The sequence below is a fragment of the Coenobita brevimanus genome, chromosome 106, assembly GCF_032717465.1.
Source record: "Coenobita brevimanus isolate Jiangsu-jjx chromosome 106, ASM3271746v2, whole genome shotgun sequence".
In the NCBI taxonomy this organism is placed as follows: domain Eukaryota; kingdom Metazoa; phylum Arthropoda; class Malacostraca; order Decapoda; family Coenobitidae; genus Coenobita; species Coenobita brevimanus.
Window position 1 is genome coordinate 5,104,999 of NC_137059.1, and position 20,646 is coordinate 5,125,644.

At 39.7% G+C, this 20,646-nt stretch overlaps 1 protein-coding gene across 1 annotated transcript; it reads left to right on the top strand.

The window, feature by feature from the left end:
- The first annotated feature begins 5,914 nt into the window (after positions 1-5,914).
- Positions 5,915-19,253, top strand: mrn (general transcription factor IIH subunit 4 marionette). The gene is made up of 9 exons (XM_080285403.1): positions 5,915-6,030; positions 6,992-7,099; positions 7,813-7,965; positions 9,995-10,183; positions 11,560-11,740; positions 13,075-13,221; positions 13,827-13,948; positions 17,795-17,954; positions 18,296-19,253. The coding sequence occupies exons 1-9, from the start codon at positions 5,915-5,917 to the stop codon at positions 18,509-18,511; spliced, it is 1,392 nt and encodes a 463-aa protein (XP_080141529.1). The 3' UTR covers positions 18,512-19,253.
- Positions 19,254-20,646: the final 1,393 nt, after the last annotated feature.

Here is a 20,646-nt window from a genome sequence, read left to right on the forward strand (position 1 = left end):
AGTGTAAAATAACAGCATTGCGGAGTATATATGAGCACAGCTTGGGCTCATAAATTTTTATCAATAACCTTACTGGAAAATTACCGGTAGTTGCCTTTTTGGTGATAAACCTAAGTGTAATTTTCATCTTCATTCATTCATTCATTGCCAGACGCCATGTATCCCAAACGGGGTGGCCAAGGGCTTAGAGTTAATTGTTCTACAGGGAGGGGTTACTGAAAGAAAAGTTACTAACATCTGTCTAAAGCCAGATGCCATAATCCCATAAGGGGTGGCCATTTGTCTTTGACTCAGTTGGCTTATGCGGAGGGGTAGTAACCCTCCACCAACTCACTTGTTGACACGTAGGGAATACGTATGGGTTGGTTATACAGTTACCCTCCATAGCCGTAAATGGTTTCCTGGCTTACAGGAAATCATTAGGCTTGTCACTCAGTGTAAAGTCAAGGGAAAAAAAAGTGTAATTGACAGGAAAAATGAAACAGGAAGAGAAGACACACACAAGAATTATATATAAAAATAATTTGGAGAAATGAATTTCCCGAGCTAGACCTTGATCGAGCACATAGCCCCGTTCGAAAAAATAAATAATAATAATAATATTAAAAGGGATTAATCCCTAAGCTAGACTTCATCGGATCATATAGACCTGCTAGGGTCACAGGAGAGCGCTACCCCTCCCAGCACAGCAGCCATAGGGCGGGGCGCGAACTCGCAACCTCACGATTACGATCCCATTATCCTACCACTGGGCTACCGCGTTCCCCATAACTTCGATACGGGAGAGCGCTACTTCTCCCAGGAGGGCAGCTATCCGGGAGGGGCGCGAACTCTTGGCCCTTTGGTTTTGAGTCAGGCTCTCAACCATTGAGCCACCCTGCCACTTAAAAAGAATTATCAAAGTGAAGGAAGATGTAGGCAACACTAAAACAAGTGGGTGATTATCAACTAAGTTCAGTGCTGACTGGGGTGTGCTGGCTGTTGCGCACCCATAGTGGCCTTTACACGAGGGTTATCCTGCGCCATCATCATGTACGCGCAATCATGACAAGTGGGCAAGTTCCGTCAGATGAAAACAAATCGACATATCACACTTGCTGTTTTGTATACAAGTAAAATCAACACTGTTTTGCCAGTTACGTTGTATACTCCATTTCAAATGAAGTTTTCATTATCATCACTAGATGCAATACTCTGACCCGGGCGGTATTCATGAAGACAACGTTGCGATATTCACTCGGTCTTTGGTTGGAACTTTAAAGGTAGGTTGAGTTGGTGATTGTTTTGTCAAAAGTAAAGCCCACAGTGGTTATTCCTTACTGACTCTCATGCAGTCATTGGCCTAAATCTGTTTTAAATGACAAAAGTTTTTAAAAAGCTCTTTTGGGCCGGAGGTTGGCGGTTATGAAATAATAGAAGAATGCCTTCGTTCATTTGGCTCACACGGTCGCTACCAAATAGTTTGAAAGTCAGACAATTTTGTATCTTCATACTAATCAGGGTAAATGTACACTTTATTTGAGGCAGTGGAAGGACCATACTAACAAAATTCATATTGCTCCAGTTCATGTTCTGTATTTTTCTGACTTTTCAGGGTGGTAAATTACTTTTTCCTGTTGAAAAAAAATCCCACTTTTTATCATCGTACCTACGATTGTTTACAGCGTAATGGAAGGATCTTATTCAACATAGGGAAAGGTGGATTTCATTTCCCAGCTTTCCAACTGGATGCATGGTTTTGTTAGGGTAGGCTAGGTTAGATAAATTATTAGGTACAGTTAAGCTAGGTTAGGTTAGGTTTAGTTAAACATGTGAGTTAGGACAGACCCTTCTGCCATTACTCTTGACAAATCAGTGAGTTGATACTGTGGAATGTAGCTAAAAACAACGGAGGAATCAAATTTAGCATGAAACGTTTGTTTACCACGTTAGAAATAGTCAGAAATATATAACAGACCTACAGCAAGAAGAAATTATTCGGTAAGATGCTTCCACTGCCTCAGATAAAGTGTATGTTTACCCTAATCAGAAGTGAGATGCTTGAACCATTTACGATCAAGGCCCTGTGTAACTGTGATATGGTACAGTATATGAATAACGACATCTTTGCACTTTTCCAGTCAGGTGGTAGGAATGTTCAAAGGTGTGTCAAGCATTTCCTGCAAAAGTATCTACTGCCAGACATAATGCTCGTTCTTTTAGGACTTTGGGGTAAATTCTGTCAGGTCCCTTTGCCTAATCTTTCTTCATCTTGTGCAGTTTCTTCCTAGTGCCTTATGGCATCAGTCTTATCTCTCCAGTCTTATCCCAGGTTGGAAAGAAGCTGTCATCAAGGTTTCACACCAAATGGAAATCTGTTGTTCATTGTTAAGGTAGCATTTTGAAGCCTTGGTAGACCATTTGGAACAGTTTGTGACAACAGCTGTTACTGTACTCATGCAGTTTACTGTACATTAGAAAAAATTCATCCACAACCATATGTATGAAGATCTGTTGTTCATTGTTATAGTATAATTTTGAACCTGCTAGGCTGTATGAGGAACAGTTTATGATAACACTAACTTTTAGAATCATGAAAAACTTAAAATTGCCACCAGTCTTTTTTTCCAGTTTAAAGTTGTGGCTACAGCTTCCTTTCAGCCAGGGATCGGAGGATGAGTAGAAACTGTGGCTTGTGTGTACCACACTGTTAACAGAGTTGGTGGTGCCAGTGCCAGTGTAAACTCAGGGTAAAGGGTAATGAGCATCATGCCAAGAATTGTATATGTAGCTTATTGTGGGAGTGGGTTGGGCAGAGTTGGTTGAAGCACAGCACTTCATACAAACTGGTACAGATGATATTCTCATAAAAGAAGCTCAAGATAGAGCCGGAGGTAGAGCTCATTGTGTCAGACTTGGTAAGGTATGTATTCAGTAAAACATTATTTCAACTTTCTTTTTTAATATGCCACACCCTGTAATATGCAGCAAGTTTCATTTGAATGTGATGGAAAATGGATTTTGCTTGTTTTATTAGCCTGCCTCTAATTTATAGAAGTAATTTTTAACTGAACACCTTTGAAGGTATTGTTGCTGTTTTTCAACGTTTTCCCTGTTAGGGGTTTCCTTCTGGTAAATGTGTGGTAGCTCTAGTTGTGGTGGTTGTCAGAAGTACCGGTATATAAATATTGATCTATGTTAATAATCTGGAACAGTGCTAAAAGCATCCTTAGAAAGTATAACTTGTTCAGAAATGCTGTGCAGTACTGTACAGTACTGTAATTTTAATATAATGCCAGATGTCAAGTACCGTACCAAGTAATATTTTAGAAAGTGAAGAGAGGGTAACTATGCAGTGTAGGGTGTTTAAGAATGAATGTGTGGAAGACAAGTTACAGTATGGTTATTGGTGTGGACAGATCCAGATGTGCAGAGTGGCCAATGAGTGTATGTCATATATGAGATTGGGATTGGTTTTGTGCTTTTAACCATACAATGATCCCTTACCCCTTATAGCTTGATGAATAACCAAATGTAAACAGATTCAAGATTGATTTCACTAGTATCCTAGGAGACAGTTCTGCATCATTTTAAGATTCATCAAATTTCATGTAACTGTGACAGCATTCAATTCTGGGGTAACCCAGTTGTTGAAAACAAACCAGCTGTGGTAACTTTATCTTTTGTGATGTTTCTCCATGATTGTCTTAGTTGAGCAATTAACAGGCTGTGGAGTTGGTACCCAAAACACCCGACTCAACTCCTTGATTTCTTATGTGTCTGACTCCGACCCCTTAGACTTTCCTGCAATAAATCTTCCATGATGGGTCTTCACTGACCTGCACATGCTCAAAATTCACACCTCACAGCTTACAGGCACTGGCAGATGCCTCCAGGTCTCTTTATACTATAACCTTTTCGTTCCTAGTAATTTTGTATGAAAGAAAGTCACCTCTAGATTCTAGAATCAGGAAGTTATCCAGACACATTCATTGAGTGGGAAATCTGCTGATCGTGGTGTCTGTTTACATTCTGTTCTTGTCATTCTGTTGACAGATGGCAGCATCTGTGTTTATGTTCAACATAAATGAAAAACAGGAGAGCAATAAACAAGTCCTGAATAAAATGTGGAAAATAAGAGAAAAGAAAAAAAGAACTGCAGCAGCAACAAGAAATAAAGCTGAAGGAGCTGTTGTTTGAAAGACAGTAGCTGCACATTACATCTAGCTACATCATGTTTAATATTTCTTCGCTGGTGGTCAGTCGACACTTTTTTTACTGACTCCGACTCTGACTCAAGCATCACCATAATTGCATCTGACTCCGACTCCAGAGTCCTGGTAATTAAATGTCTTACAGTTTTTCTCACATGCTTTCTTGATGTCAGCATATTGCTAGCTTTCTAGAATAAACCAAGAAGTTATGATAATGCAGTATTGGTAATACTTCATGTGACTGCAGGTGAACCCTAAAATCATGAACTAACAGGTGCATTAAGGATGCATTCCATAGTTGCCAGGCTTCTATAATCTAAATTCCAGTACTCTCCAAAGATCACATGTGAAAAACAGACAAAAACAACTGACTTTGTAGGAAAAAGAAACACTTCTTTACAATCAGTCTGTCAAATCAGGGTTCTCCTATGCCTCCCCAGTGTGGGTCCCAACCTGACTGACACTCACTACAGCACCCTGCAGACCACACAAACCATAGTTCTATGCATCATCACTGGCTGTGCAAATACCACTTCCACTGCTCACTTACACTTTGAAACTAATGTCCTCCCCAGTAGACAATATCTTGACATGGGAGATGCACAGTTCTGTGTGGCAACCTGCACTAGCACACAGCACCCCTGTCATTAGGCCTGTATGACAGAGCACAACTAGGCACATAAAGCAGTCACCCCACAAAATTACCAGACCCTCTTCAGCAGCATCCCATCAGACACTGCAACAAAAACAGTGAAGAACCACATAAACTACATACAGTACTTCACATGCAGGACAGTACAATACCTCAGTCAGAATGCAGTGCTATGAGCCCCCTCTCCTGACATCCATCCATCAGAGGTACCTTAAATCAGAGCTGATGAGTTCACATAGTTACACAGGTCAGGATGTCACCAAGCCCTCAGCATTTACCAGCATAGAATGAGGCAGGATGGAATGACAGATGACATGTGCCCCACTTGTAGAATGGGCCCACTGCGCAATGCATGCCACACTTTAATGCAGACATATCAGTGGTGTACGGACAATAGGGACAGTTGCTGACTTGTGGTTGAAGGATCTACTAAGCCAGGCGGACTGGGCTTGACAACCTTATGACAGAAGAGGCCACTGAACAGAGTTCACAAGAAAAGTAGGAGAGAAATGGAAACTTACAGCCATGCAGTACCAGTCACAAACAAAACTGATAGCTCCACAGACCCTAAGTGCAAGTGCAGGGTTCGTGTCATCTAGTACCCATAGTCATTTAAGTTAGTGGACAAGATATTAGCTGCCTTGTATGAAGATCATCATGCCTTATGGGATATTATAAGTGGAGATGAGAAGCATTGTACGCACTGTTTAGACTCTGAGGACATTCCTCCATTACATTTCTTATGCCTCCATGTTGTTGAAATTGGCTTGTGGGTGCCTCCAGATGAAGGCATGTGGAGTTAAGAAAACATTTGTTTGTGGCTACAATTTGCAACTGTTTTGATGCATTTATGTCTAGAATCCTATAAACTTGAAGAGTGTTTGTTAGCAGCACAGAGATATTAGAGATATTGGATAATATTTGTCTGTGTGATTCTTCTGTCGGCACCAACATTGTCAGCTAAGCTTATTGTGGAAACTGAAGCACTAAGCAAGATTCAAAAGTCAACCACAGGCACAGCATAATAGTTACTATATAGCATAGTGAATGAATGTTTTCAATTTCAGAAATGTATGGTTCACAGACATTATCCTGTATAAATTTGCAAGAATACTTGAAGTCACTACCAAGAGATACCTTAGACAGATTGTACAATCACCCAGCAACATGCCTAGCAGTATTCAGGTATGTTTGTGAATTGCCTTTGTCTCCAGTCTTGCATTTGTAGTGTAATGATTGCAGTACAAGATCTTGGCAATGTAACAACAAAGGCCATCGCTGATTTGTTGTGTACAGGACTGATATTTGTAGCTAGTTCATATACTTGTAATGTGCATATTCTCTGAACTATTTACATTAAGACCTTGTTATTAATAGCGTTTTCAACCCCACCCTGTGTTTCACTGCTATGCAGTGTGACACTCCTAATGCAAGTGCCAAACTTTTTCCCTTTTATGAACAGTGAGAACACTCATAGTATCAAGATGAGTAACAATTCTTAACTTTTTCCAGCCACTACACACCCTTGCAGTGGTACTGTTTTTTGGCACCAGCCCCTACCCTGATTACATCATAGAAGTATTGGTATTTGTCCACAGTTTTCAGTGACCCATCTCTTATCTTTAAGGATCTTACTGGTCTACCATCAGTTGGTCTCACTCTGCCCCAACAGCTGTACCCTAAATCAATCACTAACCTCAGTCTGCCACTCACTTCACTGTGTCTCTTGTATACCCAGTATTTACATCCAGTACAGAAAAAACTCTTTGTACCTGCGCTGTTTCTACATATACCAGGTATTGCATGACCAATTACCCAGTTCATTAATGAGCCCAGTTTCAGACACATAGATCTTGACTTTTGTCTTTCTGATGTTTACTTAGAGACCTTCTCTCCAGTGTTGTAATTTTTCAGCCAGTTCTTCCATACTTTCTGCTGTCAACATGAAATTATCTGCATATAATTCTTCACATGTAATATTGTCTAATGTACTGTACATCATATCATTTTTAAAGGCAGGCATGTTGGAGCCTTTGTAAATGATATGATGGGCATTGGCCACCCCTCCCTGAGATCTCATAATAATTATTCCACCACCTAATTCCTAACTTTGTACAAAATTAATAATACAAAATATATATTTCAGAGAACTACCAGAGCTGAGCAGACAGTTTGTCCTTCGACTCCTCTTTGTCAACAAACCTATTCCACAGCTGATGCTGGCAACTTGGATACCTCAGCATGAGGCTGGCAAGTTAGTAACATAGTGGCATCATTGGCACATCACCTTCATCATACTACTTCCATCATTGGTTACTCTTGTACATTCTCTTTCAATAGTAGGTTTGCGTGAAGAGGAGAACCCAAAATTTTTTTAAGAAATTGGGATTTTGGACCTTTAGCCTTGCTGTGAGTGAGGGTGCACTTCATATAAGCCTCTTGAGGCAGGGAGGGTGCTCCCCAGCTGAAGATTGTTAACCAGTTGCCATATTGCACTTCTAACATATTTTAGCCATCCTGAATGGGCTAAGGGATACCATATGGTAGGCTGATGGAACTGTGTTAATTGAATTTACCATAGCATAAGTGTTGTAACTTCTAGATCTGTATCTTTTACAGAAAAAGTTATTTTGCTGATCAGCAGTAATTTCATTTATGACACTAAGAATTTTAGGCAACGTTTGATAATAGTAAAGATTATGTACCATATTGTCCTGATTTTCATTTGAAAAAAGTATTATTTGTTGTTGTATGTATGTATTACTTGTTTTTATATTTTGGAAGCAGTTGCTTTAATATTATTAAATGATTAAATGTGGTACCATAATGTTACTATGTTTGTATACCAGGCTGAAGGTACCCCAGATTGTACAGTACAGTAGTGCTACAATATATTAGCTGTGACAGTACAGTACTGTCATTGAGGATGTAATAGTTGCCATGAATTTGGCTAATGTGTGTTTCTAGGGACCTGGGTGACATTGCTGCAGAACACAGGACTGGGGTGCAAGTGTTGCTGGATATGTCCATCTGGCAGGAATGCAAGGATGCACAGGGCAATACTGCCATCAAACTCAGCAATACCTTCAGAAACAACCTGAAAATTGCTATGCTTGGAGGGTAAGGATATATCTGTCTGTTCTCCTATACTTACTAGTGATGAAGTTGACATTATTAATGGAAGGGTTGTTTGAATTTCCATGAGTGACCTTTGTATGTGCTGTACAGTGTAGGTGTATGCATGAAAGGGTTATCTTCATGCATTGGCATTGACATATCTGGTTAATAACTCATCCATGCCTCACATGAGACCCAGTTTTTCCTATGTGTGCCTAAATAAACATTGTCTGATAAGTGTGTGAAAGGAGAAGTTATTTATTTATCTTATTTATTTTTTTTTTCCCCCAAATTTCTCTAATTCCCTCTTTTATAATTTTCTAGTATCACCTTTGGAAGGAGAGGGTGGGGGTAACCCTTTCCTGCCGTACATAAGACCCAGTTTTATCTGTGTGGGGCTATGTAAACATTGATTGGTATGTGAAGGGATACTTGTTATAAAATCCTTTTATATTTAGTTTCCTGTAATGCCCTCTTTTATTGCTTTCTTTTATCACTTTTGGATGTGACAGGAAAACGAATAAGAGAAAGGATTAGATGTAACAGGAGGAGGAATGGGAAGAAAGAGGTGGGAAAAAACGAGAGGATAAGAAGTGTACAGGAGCAAGGAAAGTGGGAGAAAGGTAGAGAGAAAGAGAGAAGACAGACTTCCCACATACTTAATGCTTCAGACCTCTTTAATGTCACTGCTTCATGTCAGACCCACACTTAAAGAATAATTGTACAGTACATGTTAACAGAAAATATGAAAACAGTTAACTCATCACACTTCAGATAGTTGGGTTAGTCCATTGTCTCCTGGTGGGGGAAGACCCCAGAATTTGTCTGTTAGATCTGAAATCCATTAGAACTGGGTTTACAGTACATGATCGTGTATTTGTAACTTGACTTTCTTTCTGTACTTCATTACTGACTTTAATTTTGGAGACTGCATTGGTGGTTATAAATACTTATTGTAGCATTTAAGAGCTTTACTGTTATGAAAAGCATATCCATCCATCCATCATCCAATCCTACATTGCCTCATGATGAGCGTAGGAGCCCGGGGCTAGGCCGTTGGTCCTGACATTTAAGATGAGAGTGACCAGCCTCACTCATCCCTGAGTGGCATTACATGAGCAATCAATCCCACCACCCTTTGGATATAAACCTTCACAAGCTTAATCCAATTGGACTGCAATAATTACCCACTAAACCACCAGGTGCCAAAATTTGGTTATATGGTAACCACCTGGCATAGTAAATGGTTTCCTGGTGTACAGGAAACCATTTGGCTTGTCACTCAGTGTAGAGTCACCCACAGGCAGAAGGAAGAGGAAAGAATGAAGAAACGAAAGACAGAAGAGGGAGTGTAAAGTCACCCGTAGGCAGAAGGACAAGGAAAGAACGAAGAAAAGAAGGACAGAAGAGGATGGAAGGAAAGAAGGATGGAGGAGAGGAAAGGACAGACACCCGACAGCAGCACTACATCGAGTGAGTGGATGGTGAGCGCCCCCACTTATTGTAACCATTGGTTCATTACACATTTTTTAAACCTAGCATTTATGAGAAATGTGATGCTTAATTTTCAGAATGTTTTTAGCATATAAAGCAGTTAGATATATCTGTCTACCTATCTTTCTATAGCCAGAAGCCATAATCCCATAAGGGATGGTCGTTTGACTTTGAGTTAGTTGTTTTACGGGGAGGGGCACTAACGCTATGCCAACCCATTTGTTGACACAGGTAACATGTATTGGTTGGTTATAATATTTCCCACCCTGTGTTGTAAATGGTTTCCTGGCTTTCAGGAAACCATTAGGCTTATCACTCAATGCAAAGCTACCTGAAAAAGAAAGAAGAGTAATAAAAAATTAAGTGACAGGAAAGGTAGGAGAAACAGGAAGAGAGGATGGCAGACACAGAAAAAGAAGGATACAGGTGAAGGAAGAAGTACACAGCAGTACATCAATACCATTGTTTATTATTACAGTATTAATACACCAGTTTTTTGTGTGCATGTGCACATGTGTCTGTGCCTGCTCATGCACAGAGGGAAGCCATGGACTATGTCAAGCAGTCTAGAACCTGACCCTCACCAACGTGATATTGAGTTCTTGGACAAATACGCCATGGACCGGTGGGAAAGTGTACTGCAGTTCTTAGTCCAGCCTGGCCGACCTCAGACTGCCATCTCCAGGGATGCCATGAGAACACTACTACATGCTGGCCTCATTGAAAGGTTTTTATCTTTGGTAGTATTGTTAAAATATATATATATATATATATATATATATATATATATATATAAATTGTATATATATTACACACACACACACACACACGCACACACACCACTTTTGCATTCCCAACTAAGCAGTCCCTATATATATTCCATAAGTTGTCCAGATCCATTTAATTCCAATTTTATATATATATATATATATATATATATATATATATATATATATATAAATATTATATAAATAAAACACACACACACACACACACACACACCACTTTTGCATTCCCAACTAAGCAGTCCCTATATGTATTCCATAAGTTGTCCAGATCCATTTAATTCCAATTCACTGATTCTAACTCCTCCTCTGCTTTGGCCCTGTATTCATCTGCCATTTCTTTGATCCAGCTTCTCGACTTTCAGTCTCTGTCCTTTTAAAATTCAGTAGAGTATGTATAATTATTAAGTCAGTTAACTAGAGCGTAGAAAATATTTTCTCACTCCCAGCAAATGAGTAAGCAGCTTGGCAAAAAGAAAATGATAATACGAACTAGTGTGTGAATCTGTGAAAACACATTACAGTATATACTGTAGAAGTGGTGGAAGTAAGGGAATTAAGAAATAACAGAGCCAAACATTAATACCTGCTTGGTGATGCATCCAGGACAGCACCCCCATTTAATCCTATCAGTGTGGTGATGTGCTCTGTATTTATTTACTTTTTTTTTTTTTAGAGAGACCCTTTGAAATGAAGTGTTTAGAGTAATCATCAGCCCCTTTACAACCTTTACAACTAGGGGATTCTTCCTAAGCTGAATAAATTGATGTAGTAGCAGTAAGAATGAGATGACAATAGTGATGTACTCCAGCAAACGGAGTTAATATGAAAGTCAGCAGAGTGACACTTCTTCACAGTGGCAGATTTTAAGACTTGATTGGAAAGTTAATTAGTTGTTCTGTTCATGGCTCCTTATTTTTTTTTTCCTGGTAAATCTACTCGCCTCATGTACAATGTGAGAAACTGGGATGAGATAACTATTAGAGGTGGTTCCAGGATTTTGAGATGCTGCCTGTATTACTTATAAAGACAATAAGGATGTTGCTCCCCCTTTTCTCTCAGCCAGCTGAGCAGCATTGTCAACTAAAGATGGCTTGTAAAAGTATAATTTCTGTGGGATAAGTTAATGTAATATCTAGTAAAGGATGCACTATTTATAATGTAAAGTACTGTACTGTATACTTATTTCAATGTGATAAACCGGGGGTGTTGCATGGGCAGCATGGGCATCATCCCTGGATCTGATGATGATGCTGATAAATGGTAGTATCACGCAAAACCATAGATTAATACATTGTCATTTATGTATTTTTTCCAGTAATGATGAACCAGATAACATGCAGATCACAAGTGCTGGCTTCCAGTTTCTGCTCCTGGACACAGCATCACAGGTCTGGTTCTTCATCTTAAAGTACCTGGAGACAGTGACTGAGAGAGGCCTGAGTCTAGTGGCATGTTTGACTTTCCTCTTCAAACTGTCTTTTTCAACACTGGGTAAGGTGAGTGAGTTGTGTAATTTTCATTGCAGTCAGGGTACAGTGATCCCTTGGGTTACCACGTTCATGGTTATTGTGGTTTTTGTTATCACTGCTAGATGGAATTCTGCACTCCTGCCATTGTAGCACATTTTTTTTGGCTAAACGAGTAGAATTGCTCTGGGACCTGTAGCGAGACTCTTGTTTCAACTTAAATTAAGCACTTTTACTAAAGCTGTCACTAGATGGCACCACCTCAGTGTTAGCCAATGGCAGATGTGGATTCTCCATGTCAAATTACTTGAAATGGTACCACTTTCATGTCTCCAAAAGCCTCCTTTTAACAAATCCACCAGAAGAAGAAGAAGAAAAACTCTGGTCACTCATTGACCTGCTGGCTATTGACGCAAGTAAAAACTTTGTTATCGTGCACCTGAGCTGGTTTCTTCTGATAATGATGGTGCAGAATCTGTTGTTTCTGATGGCTTTGAGGGATTCAAAGGTGAAGCCCTTCTTGAGGAGTTAATCCCAGGTGGTGGAGACCACTAACTCTCCAGCCCCTAGCCTCAAAACCCCTTACCTCAGGCCAATCACAGGCCTGTTCGGTATGATATGTGTTATTTCCTTTTTGTGCCCTTTTCATAATTTTATATTAACCATGCCTATGTGTGTTTCTGACACTTACCATAACAGTATGTGTGTATTTAGTGGGTCTGAATTGTTGTAAAAAGGAAAATTTGGGTTTACAAGCGGGGTGTGTGGTACTAGTTAGGGTAAATTCCATTGGGGTGCCTGATGCCACTCTTACCAAGTGACTTTTTTCTTTTTTAAATAGGAAGAGCCTCCCATATTCATCAGGTTAACGAAGGCTATATTAAATTCATCCAGTTCAAAAGGTCTTTACTAAGCTGTATAATATCATCTGGAGATAGCAGGAATTAAATAATAAGTATGTCATCAGACTGGAGGAGTTAACTTAGTTGTTCCATATTGTAAAAATCACTACAAAATAATGCTCAGTTTGCTTTCCTACCACTTGCTCTTTCACTCTGCATCTCACAAGGTCTCACATTTCCATCAGTTTTGCCAAGTCACAACATGCATTGCTAATATAATGTGTTGACCGCCCTTATTCTGATCTTGTGTCTCAAGCATTGTCCAGGCTTCACTTCAGGATATCAGGGTCGTACACCTGTATTATGTTAGGTAGAAAAATCCTCCCACAGCGACATTTTATTTTGTTGTTTTTGCCATTTATATATGATACTATGCTTCTTAATTTATTTTTTCTTAATGTCTTCTGTATTATTGTTATCCAAAGTATTTTTTTCTTTATATCAGTTGATCATTATTTTCAGGACTACAGTATGGAGGGTATGGATAATGAGCTTCTCACATTCCTTCAACATCTACGGGAATTTGGCTTGGTGTATCTACGTAAGAGAAGCTCAGGCAGATTCTATCCCACTAGACTGGCTCTTAATATCACTGCAGGACAAAACAAGGTATACCAAGATAATGCTTTGTAAATTCATGTGGTATACTGTGGAAACAAAAGAAATCACAAATAATACACCCAAACGAGTGAAGTATGCAAGATTTGTCTATGTGATTATTTATTTATTTATTTTATTTATTTATTTATTTTTTAATGCTTGGCCTCATTGCAATGCTCTGTACATGATGCAAAACTGAATCATCATTGGAGTGCATAAACCACTATGGTAAGGTGCTGTCGACTGCAAGGGAACATCAGTTCAGTTCACTGCACACAATAATCCTGGAGGGATGGTTTCTTGCCTGTGGTTGATGAGTCTGCTCAGCCAGGCAGACCAGGATTACTCAGCAACAACCACCACCATATAGGTGCTGTGAAGTTACTCATGGAGACTGTAACCTGCAGGATGAAACTGAGAAAGCTGATATCCTTAGCTGTGCATTAATGAATGTATTACCCTTTTTTGTGTCCCTTTTTTGATATACATTTTGTTTGTTTGTTTATTATAGCCACCCATTGTCAGGGAAATGAGACTGGATGATTGTGACAGTACATACTTTTATACATGCACTTAAGTAATTGTGTACATCAGCAAGGACTTTTGTTTTCCAGGGCTCTATTGATGTACCCAAGCAAGGCAATCTTGTGATTGAAACAAATTACCGGATATATGCCTACACCGTGTCAGAGTTGCAGATTGCTCTACTTGCCATCTTCTGTGACATTGAGGGCAGGCAAGTCAAAATGAATAAATAAAGTCATTGTAAATCATCATCGTCATTGTCGTTGTTGTTGTCATCATCACTGTTGTTGTCATCATTAAACCCAGTTTACCAATATTAACTTTTTAATGGGATGGGTAGAATTTAGAAACCTCATTGTGTATTCACCCATCATTCTCATGGTACCATAGCACTTCCTAGGATCAGCATTAGTCACCTACTACATACTGTTTTATAGTAAGTGTATAGATTAATAGACAAATGCTGTCTTTAGATGCCCAGGATCCTCATGAATATATATGTAAAACATCATGAGAGAGAATTACGAGTTACAAATGCGCAACCTCCTCTCCTGACACATATGCTTTAGTCGCTTCCCATTATCATTTACTCCTGGTATATATATATAAATATATAGATAGATAGATAGATAGATAGATATATGTGTGTGTACTGTAGATATAGATATACAGTATATATATATGTAGAGTAAAACCTTGATATAACGGACTTCAGTAGACCGGAATTCACCTTTATCGGACTCGAGGAGCTACCAGACTAAATTCCAATATATCAGAAAAATTCCGATAAAGCCAGAAGCAGTCCGGACTGCCTGACCACTTCAGCTATGTTCACCACAATAAGGTAAATAAAAGACATGTTTATCAGTGTACGGTACAGTATTATTATATGTATTATACCATTTGATTAACCCCTTATGGGCAGGCAACTTACCAATTATACAACCGTGTGGGGCGGCATTTTCGGAAAAATAAAGTATCAAGGAATAAGCCTAAACATGCATAAATTGATGAAAAATGGATGAAAAACGAAGGCAAGAGGTGTTATATGTGCGGTAATATGTCTCTGCTGACTGGGGGAGGAGTGAGGGAGGAGGGCAGGCAGGCAGCTTATCACCAGGTGCGCCTGGGGTGAGGCTAGCAAACTATTCACTCATTTGCTTTTTCTTTACCACTGAATATCATATTTATCATTTATGCATTCTTTACATTATTCACTGTCTTCAAGATCTTATGTATGTGTTTTCTGTTTTACTTGAACTCTTGTAACAATAAAATTTACATATTGTACTTATATACTATTTTACCAGGACAGTAGGTGACAAGGATGCCTTATCACCCAGTTTCACCAATAATTTAGGACTGAAAATGGCTGGACGTTATATAACGTCGCCTGCCTCCTCACGCACGGACGTTACGTAATGTCGCCCGCCTGTTAGGGGTTAGTGCAGTGAAGTTATAACACAGTACAGTACTGCAGTGGTAGTCAAAACAGTTTAAAAACCATTCATGCAATCCGGACTAATGTCTGATATATTGGAAAAAGTCCGGATTAGCAGGGGGAAGTCCGGATGTCACTTTTATTGGAATTTCGCATTTTTCGGAATGGTTTGGGCCCCAATTATTCCGTTATAGTGAGGTCTTACTATATATATATATATATATATATATAAATATATGGAGCCTTTGTGGTACAGTGGTAAAGTGTGTGTTTTTGTACGCTGAAGAACGAGGGTTCGCGCCCTGCCAGGGTAATAAACTTTGGGAGTGTTCTTCTGGCCATGTACTACTTTGGCAGACACCAGGGGTGCTGTGGTTGAACCAGTGTCGCATGCTATAAAGTATGTTTGCACCCAGTTGGCTTGCGCAGGCCGATTACACTTGGTTCACAGACTACACACACATCCAAAGCCACTCCAACACAACAGTTACACTTACAAACACTTCTCACACTACATACAATCTCTACTAGACAGCCTAAGCCACTTGGTAGAGATACATTGGATGTATCGTCCCCACTTCGGTAGGGATAGGCCGGTCCTGCAGTGGATACTCAAACGGCTGATGATGATGATGATGAATATATATATATATATATATATATATATATATATATACACACACAGTGGTAAGTAAGGGCATGCACCATCCACTCACTCAGTGTGGTGCTGCTTTGGGTGTCTGCCCTTTCTTCTCTTCCTTCTTTCCTCGTCAGTCTTTCTTTCCTTCATTCTTTCCTCTTGCTTCTGCCTCCGCATGACTTTACACTCCCTCTTCTGTCTTTCTTTCCTTCATTCTTTCCTCCTCCATCTGTCTTTGGCTGACTCTACACTGAGCGACAATCCAAATGGTTTCATGTACGCCAGGATACCATTTACTTTGCTGGTTGGTAACCATATAACCACATTATGGTGCCTGGTGGTTTAGTGGGTAATTAACCCCTTCTTTACCGACCCCTCCCCCGAATGTAAACACTACGTTTACCCCCCATACCGACCTGATAGCTCCCCCTCCCGTAGTGTGAGGGGTAGTGTATATTTTTTTCCACGTCGAAACTATTCACACTTTGTGATTTGTTTGTATACTGATGATCACATAAACCCTGCATGATGTTGATAATAAAAAAAGATTATAAAATAAATCATTACGGTACATAAGTTTACATGTCTTATGCTGAAGTAGTTACCCAGGTAACTACTGTACAAACTGGCTTGAAAAAAATGTCTTGCACAGATGGATGGCTTATTTATTTACCTTGTAAGCTGAGCATGAAGTGTGTGGACACACGTGATGGTGATGGCGACCTTGACCCACTTGTTGCCGAGAGTGCAGCGTCACTAAGCTCGCTACTAATTTCCTCCTCCTCCTCACTCACATCAACCTCGCTATCATTTTCAGAATCACAGTCATCTACTGACACGTCAGACACTGCTGCATCATCATCTGATACATCTAAATAAGTATCCTCATGAGGAATAAACTCGTCACTATTGGAATCTGCCAGAGACGCCTGAGAGAAAAATATCCTGTACACCATCTCTCGTGGTCAAGTGCATGGTAACTGATTGTTTCTCAGGCAGGCCAAGGGGTGTAAATTTTGCCGTATGTCAGGAGAAAATATAGTACGATATCTGTAGTAGAAATTATAAATAAAATAATGATTGGTCTAAAAGAGGTTACATCACAGGTGAGTGAGCAAGCCATTGGTGTCTCTGCAACTCAGTCATGACGTATCTTATGATGTCAGAATTCGTCAGAACTTCGTCACAGTCTTTGTTGTCAAAACACAGAGCTGTTGCTAACACAAGGTCTTCAGAAACAGCCTTACCGGGCTACCCTGAGGCCTATAAGCTGCCATTCACTAGAGGGTGTACCAGTGTATAACGGTACCGATTCCAGTGTCTCACGGGTGTTAACAGGCGATGTACGGGGGTACATCAAAACACATTTTCGGTAAAGAAGGGGTTAAGGTGCTCCAGTCAGATTGAGCCTGTGTAGGTTTATATCCAAGGGGTGGTTGGGGTTTGTTGCTTATGTAGTGCCACTCAGGGATGAATGAGGCTGGTCACTTTTATCTTCAGTGTCAAGACCAGCTTGCCTGGCCCTGGGCTCCTACACTTCTTATGGGTCAACATAGGATATTTATTCATATATATAAGGCAGTTTTGAAAAGTCAGAGGTGTGTTCCAAATTATCACAATTATTTCCATACAAGGAGAGTATATGTGAGTGAGGTGGAGGGTGGGAAGGAGTAGGGGGAGACCAAGGATGGGGATGGAGGGATGAGATGGAGAGATATTGAGGGAAGGGTGTGCAAGTTGGAGAGAGGATAACAGGGTAACTTGGAGACAAATCATCTGTGGCCACCTCTAATGGGATCAGGGTGTTTGGCAGTTGATATATAGACCTCCATACAGTCAGTACTGTAAATTAATGGAGCTGGCATGTCTGGTTTAAAGATTACAATGGAACTTTAACGTGCAATTTTTTTTGTCGTGTGCACAGGTCTTACAGAAATAGATTTGTAAAGGTGGTAACAATTACACACTCCACTTAGGTTCCCCAACATGGTGGTAGCTAGCATCTCCCGTAGCAGTGTGAGACGGGCACTACTGAAAGGCATTGGGGCAGAGCAGATTATCAGCTTCCTTCGTCAACACTGTCATCCACAAATGCACAAGCAGAGTAATGTTGTTCCTCGCACAGTGGCAGACCAGGTAAGTGTACATGTCACAGTCCTCTCATAGTAAGCAGTAATATTTTTAAATAGGTCCCTAATCTTACACCAATACCTTTAGTTTACCTCAACCCCACCACTACCGGAAGTCTCCGAAGTTGAATAATATAATATGGTTGCAGCCAGAACAAAGTACATTGTAAGAGTTGTCATTGCACTGATGTCATTTCACTGTGATGACATTTTTTATGTTTTATTCTTGCTACTGCAGTACAGTTTTATATATGTTGTGTATGTTTTATGTGATATTTTCATATGTATACAGCACCAGTGATTAAAATGTTATATTGTACACTGTATGTGTATTTTATTTTATTGCAGATTAAGTTGTGGGAGATGGAGAGAGAGCGTCTTGAATTCAGTGAAGGTGTTTTGTACAAAGATTTCATGTCTATCCATGACTTCTCACTCTTGTCAAATTTTGCTTCCAGTAAAGGTGTTCTTATATACTCGGATGAGAAACAGAGAACAATGGTTGTGACAAAGAAAGGTCACCCAGCTATTAAAATGTTTTGGAAAGAAGCTCAAGCCAAGTAATTCTATGTGACTCTTGTACAGTACAGCTTGCTAATTTTTTTACAGTACTGATAACGTATTCATTGAGGTTGAATATACTAATACACAGTTGACAGGAGAGAGATAGTGGGGGAGAGGGGGTTGCTCCTAGTGGTTTAATGGTTAGAATACTCCTGCTAGAGTGGCGACTTGGTGTGTACAGTAAATAAATTTGATCTTCAAGAAGTTACTGAAGATTTTCAGTCATGTAACAACCCAAAAGGGAGGATGTAAATCATCTCCCCGTATCCTTCTTTATGATGATGTCTTTCCAGTATATTTTTGGTATCACTAGATGAGATTCAGTTTTTGGTAGAACCTCTGGTACAGTACTTGAAGGGGTAAGAAACTATCTTTAACTCTGTCAGTACTGACTCCTCTTGTATAATATTTCATTCATTGCTACCAATGAATTTTATTAGTATCGTAATAGGAAGAATTTCATATAGTGTAAAGGTTTAATGTACCACATTACAGTAGCCTTGTCTTGGGCCTTTACACTTCGGAGGGGGTTTGGTAGCACTGTATAATATGGGATTGGTTATTACCTCCTGTTCCAACCTTGGCAGCTAAGTACTACAAGTACTTCATAACAACTTAGAGTTGCATGTGCATTATATGCATGTGTACAACTGTATGTATTTTGGTAAAACATATACTCATTGTGGCATTATATGTCTGGAGAGTGTTTTGTGCTGGAATTTTGTAATTATGTTTCCTTCTGACGCAGTAAATGTAAATGATAAGTATCCTGTATCAACCTTTTTTCCTTACTGTTCCACCCCCCCCCCCTACCTGAAGTGCAGTGTTTTGCTTGATGTCTGTTGAGTTTTAAATATAATAGATGAGAGAGATTTTGTTGTACACATTTCATTTATCATTTAATTAATATAATGAAGAGGTACAGCTTCACATAATGACACACCAATAATTCCTCACTTTACACATTCCCGGCTTGTGAGTTCACACTGTGTACACAAATGAAAAGGAGAAAAAGAAGTGTGGTAATCGTAGGGACATTTGTCTTCTTAGTGTAATAAGAAAAGTATATGGTAGGATACTAATTGACAGAGTGAGGGAAATAACTGAGAAAGTAGTTGGAGAAGAACAGGGAAGCTTTAGGAAGGGAAGATGTTGTGTAGATCCGATGTTCATCCTTAGGTCTTTAGTGGAAAGGTTCTAGAAAAGAGAAAGAAGTTGTATGCAGCCTTGCAGAAAACATATGGCAGGGTGGATAGACAAGGAATGTGGAAAATATTAAGAATTGTGGAGTAAATTAGAAGGTGCTGAATGCTGTGAAGAGTATGTATGAGGGTCCTAAGGCTGCAGTACGTGTGGGTGGTGAACGGAGTGAATTTTTCTGTCTGAATGTTTGATTGAAACTGGGATGCATCATGCCTCCATGGTTGTTCAGTCTGTGCATGGGTGGGGTTATAAAAGAGATACAAGGTAGAGCAGTGGATGTTGGAGTGGCCCTAATGAGAGAGGGCAGCATTTGGAAACTTCCTGTATTATTGTCTGTAGATGATACCGTATTGTTAAGTGAAGACAATCGGGAACTGCAAGGCTTGGTGAATGAATCTGGGAGAGCATGTAAGAAACTGAAGCTAAAGGTGAATAAAGGGAAGAGTAAAGTTATGGTCTTCGAGTGAAATGAAATCAGTGAATGTAGTGAGGTTGGATGGTGAGGAAATGGAAAATGTGAGTGTATTTAAGTACTTAGATAGTGTGATGAGTAAGGATGGAAGTTTGGAGGATGGGTGTTTGAAAGGGTACAACAAGGAAGAAAGGCTGTTGGTTCTTTGAAAGCAGTGATAAGAAATAGGGAAGTAAGCATGGAAATAAAAAGCCGTTGTATGTTAGTTTTGTGATACCAGCTCGAACATATGGAAGTGAAGCTTGGACCTTGTTGGAAGGACATAAGTCAAGAGTGAGAGCAGTGGAAATTAGTTATCTGAGAGGAGCATGTGGAGTTCCATGGAGACACTATGACAATTGAGGAAGTAAGGGGAGTTGTGGTGTGCATGTGAATGTGATAGAATGTGTTAGGAGAAATACACTGAGGTGGTTTGGCCATGTGGAGAGGATGGAGAGCAAGAGACTAATGAGGAGAATTT

Excerpts from the sequence above, each read along its gene's own strand:
- mrn (XM_080285403.1), top strand. The coding sequence starts at position 5,915 with ATGTATGGTTCACAGACATTATCCTGTATAAATTTGCAAGAATACTTG. Across the intron at positions 7,966-9,994 it reads AAAATTGCTATGCTTGGAGG|AGGGAAGCCATGGACTATGT; the intron begins GTAAGGATATAT and ends GCTCATGCACAG. Across the intron at positions 10,184-11,559 it reads CATGCTGGCCTCATTGAAAG|TAATGATGAACCAGATAACA; the intron begins GTTTTTATCTTT and ends TATTTTTTCCAG.